The sequence below is a fragment of the Centruroides sculpturatus genome, unplaced genomic scaffold (genome assembly GCF_000671375.1).
Source record: "Centruroides sculpturatus isolate CEXI.00-Female unplaced genomic scaffold, Cexi_2.0 scaffold4958, whole genome shotgun sequence".
In the NCBI taxonomy this organism is placed as follows: Eukaryota; Metazoa; Arthropoda; class Arachnida; order Scorpiones; family Buthidae; genus Centruroides; species Centruroides sculpturatus.
The window spans coordinates 1,712-5,316 of NW_019389057.1; the positions used below are offsets into that span (position 1 = coordinate 1,712).

Genomic DNA, 3,605 nt, shown 5'->3' on the forward strand with positions numbered 1-3,605 from the left:
TTTGTTTTATTATTATTATTATTATTTGTATAGGTTGTCCTATATAAAATCGTCTCACTCACTGGAAATAATACAAATGAATTTAGGTAATATAGGCTAATATTTCATGAAGATTTTTCTATAAAATTTATATAAATTATGTTTCGTTGTCTCAGTACGGCCGATTTTAAATGGGACATCCTATAGTTATGTTTATATATAGGCCTACATACATGTATTACCATGTTTAAATGGATGAATGATATAAAATAAATAGGAAAAACGGTGTGGTAATAAGATCTTCACTCGAATCCTATCCAACTCGGTGTGTCTGTGTATAGAATTTCTATCACGTTTTAAACCGGAGAGTCCAGCATACGAATGCCAATTACTCATTATTATTTATTTATTTATTTATTTTAACGAAAAGAGTGAATGGAATATCTAAATTAATAGTATTTTTATGGAAGAGAGAGGGAACCTATGAAATATATTGATTAAATTATTAGATATTTTAAAAAAATAACTAATTAGAATAATACTATTGAATTAATTTTATATAAAGAATTAAACTGGTTTTAATATTTATATTTATAATTATGTAATTAAGAGGCGCTTGGTTGGAAAATGAAAAACATCGTCACTAAGTTTTTAAGATAAACAGCCTGACATGATCTATATTTAACTGCAGACATCATTAAGAATTGTAATGGACCTGTCTCCTACTTTCTTTTAGATATAATATGGTATGTGTCAATAAGGATACCGAGAAATGTTTGCAAAACGACACTCTGTTATTATATAATACGAGTATAAAAATTACATAATTTCGTTACTTTGTATGACAAAGTAATCAGAATAATGTTTAGAAAATGACGGCTGTTCCTAGTGATAAATTTATTATATATAATATAGACTTACTGTGCATTTATTTGGTTTATCTCCTGTGTGTACTCTCATGTGGCTTAGTAGCTTGTATCTGGCATTGAACGGTCTCTGTTCACGAAAACATCCTTTCCAATAGCAAACGAAATTGCGTTGATCGACGTGGGCCGATTCGATATGTCTGACCAAATCATTTCTTTCTTCGAAATGTTCACCGCAGTCGATCCAACCACAATTCAAAATTTCTTTATTTTCTTTCGATTCGTTCGAATTTATTTTCGGTTTCAATTCGATTTTGGTAGGAAAATGAGCAGCCATATACTGATCGTAAGAAGGAGGAGGAGGCCTATTTTGAATAGGCGGTGGTATAGGAAAAACTTGAGAGCAATCTTTGTTAAGATTACCATTTTGAAGAATACATAGATTATTAGACTCTGGCAAAAACAAATATTGATCTTCGTACTGCGATATCGAACTAATTCGTCTTCCAGAGTTATTCGAATGTGGACTAGCGCTATTTCTAGCATTTAAATGTCCATAGCAGCCAGGTTTTTCTCCCGGTGAAGGTGATAAACTATTAGAAGAGCATCTGGAAGATGGTAGAAACACCAAAGAAGTAGGTGACGTTCGAATGATAGCGTTGAGTTCTGCAGATAAAGGTGATATAGAATGAGATCTTTTATTTCCCCTACCTGTAAAAGAAGAACGAGAAGTTGCTAGAGACAGGGGTGAACTACTCGGAGGCATTTCTTTATTCGTAGACACGGGTGGAAGAACGGGATAAATATTCCAGTTGTCTTGATCTTCTTGTAAATAACTATACAAATCACTGAAAGATAACGTTTGAGATTGAGGAAATAAATCAGGCAAAATTTGATTTTGAGGATTACTATTATTATCTTCGAAAAAATTCTCCGATTCTAAAATCGTATTTAACACTTCTTCGTGGCAATAAGGTTCCGATAAAAGAGTTAAATCGTCTTGATAATACGAAGCAAATTGAGTTTCGTCAGCGGGTGTTGGTATCACGGCTGATTCAATGAAAGGTCCAACAGTGGTGGTTTCTGCCGAACAGTCATTCGAAGTGACTGGATCTAAATGCATTTCTGAGTTTACTGGTTGACAAGTCTTTGATATCTGTTCGTTAAACACAGCTGAAAAAGAGAACAGAGATGAGAGTTTTTTTAAAAAAAATTTAATCCATATAATCGCTGATTCATTCTTTTTTATACATTTACGATGGTATTAAATATCCATAAAAAATGTTTCATGCTGTTAAATATAGGCTAAACGGAGATTTATTTAATAAATAAAAAGATAATTTTTTTTTGTTAGAATATTGCATAAATAATTCCACACATTTCTCATTTTTATGTTTAGTTAAAATGATGTAAATAATATTGCTATTGTAATAGAAATTGCACAGTAATAGAGCCTAAATATAAATATATTTTTTTTTCTATTTAGAATTATTAAAAATATTCAAAGAGTTTTAAAAAAAATCAAGACTTACTGATGGACTATGCGAAAGATGAAATGGAAATTGTCACTCTTTAAATTCACGTGTTTCTATATTCATTCAAAACATAACAAGATAGCTTATTGGATATTTTAGTAGCGTAGGAGGATTTTTAAAGCGCCAATCGGTCTGAAAGATTTTAAAAATTGAATTTCGTCCAATCGTGTATTTGCTACTTAAAAAAAAGCAATAGCAGTTTAAAATAACGTTAATGCTGATTGGCGGATATAAGATAATAAATAATGAATGGAAAGGAAAAGGCATATATAGATATATGCATAAAAAATTAAATATATATATTAAAAAAAAATTATCGCTTAACTACCGGAAGTACGCAAATAGTAAGTTTTTATCGCTTACAACTTTTTATTATGCTTTTATAGAAGTAGTTTTATTTGTTAGAAAAATTTCAATTAAAAAAAAATTATAGTCTCTTTTAACGTTACAAAACTGCTTAAAATATTATGAAAATATACAAATTTTAAAATTTTGTGTGCATTTTTAATTATATTATATATGAATAATCTTTAAAGTGAATTAATACTTGCACGCCTGTAAGATAATTAATTGCATAACTAATACAATCAATTATCTTGCAAACTAAGCAATTCTTTATCTTAAAAAATATGCATAAAAATATAGCGAATATTCACTTTTTAAGAAATAAATACATTCTATGCAATACTTATTTAATTAGGCAAATTCTTATACTGTTTTTGTAAATTATAGGCGCATAATGCGGAGAAATATGTGCTTATGAATGAAATATTCTTGAATAAAAATCTGAATAACTATAAGTTATTTAAATAAAATTGCTTTACCAGTCGACCCCCCTATAACACTGTTGATTTTTCCGTTTTATATGGATTCCATGTTGTACGAGTCACTTAGATTTTACAAATACGTAACCAGTTCACACGTATTTGTAAAATCTAAGTGACTCGTACAATATGGAATTCATATAAAACGGAAAAATCAACAGTGTTATAGAGGGGTCGACTGTATATGCTTTTTATAAACTTGCATTTTCTCTACCTTTAAAACATAAGAGTAACACTAGAGAAAAATGTAATAAACTATTCATATGCATTTATAAAAGTGAAATTTTACTTTAACTTATATCTTTATTGTAATAAACTTTTGTTTTCTTTACTCCCTATATTCATTATTTCACTTTTTACAGTTTAATTTGTAGTTGTTAAAATATAAATTAAAATCTTTA

General features: G+C 28.9%; 1 protein-coding gene across 1 annotated transcript; it reads right to left on the reverse strand.

Moving 5' to 3' along the window:
* Window positions 1-501: 501 nt before the first annotated feature.
* LOC111617149 (zinc finger protein GLIS3-like) lies at window positions 502-3,146 on the reverse strand. Its single transcript, XM_023358475.1, has 2 exons — window positions 2,378-3,146; window positions 502-2,018 (listed from the first exon to the last, which is right to left on the reverse strand). The coding sequence occupies exon 2, from the start codon at window positions 1,966-1,968 to the stop codon at window positions 880-882; it is 1,089 nt and encodes a 362-aa protein (XP_023214243.1). The 5' UTR covers window positions 1,969-2,018; window positions 2,378-3,146; the 3' UTR covers window positions 502-879.
* Window positions 3,147-3,605: the final 459 nt, after the last annotated feature.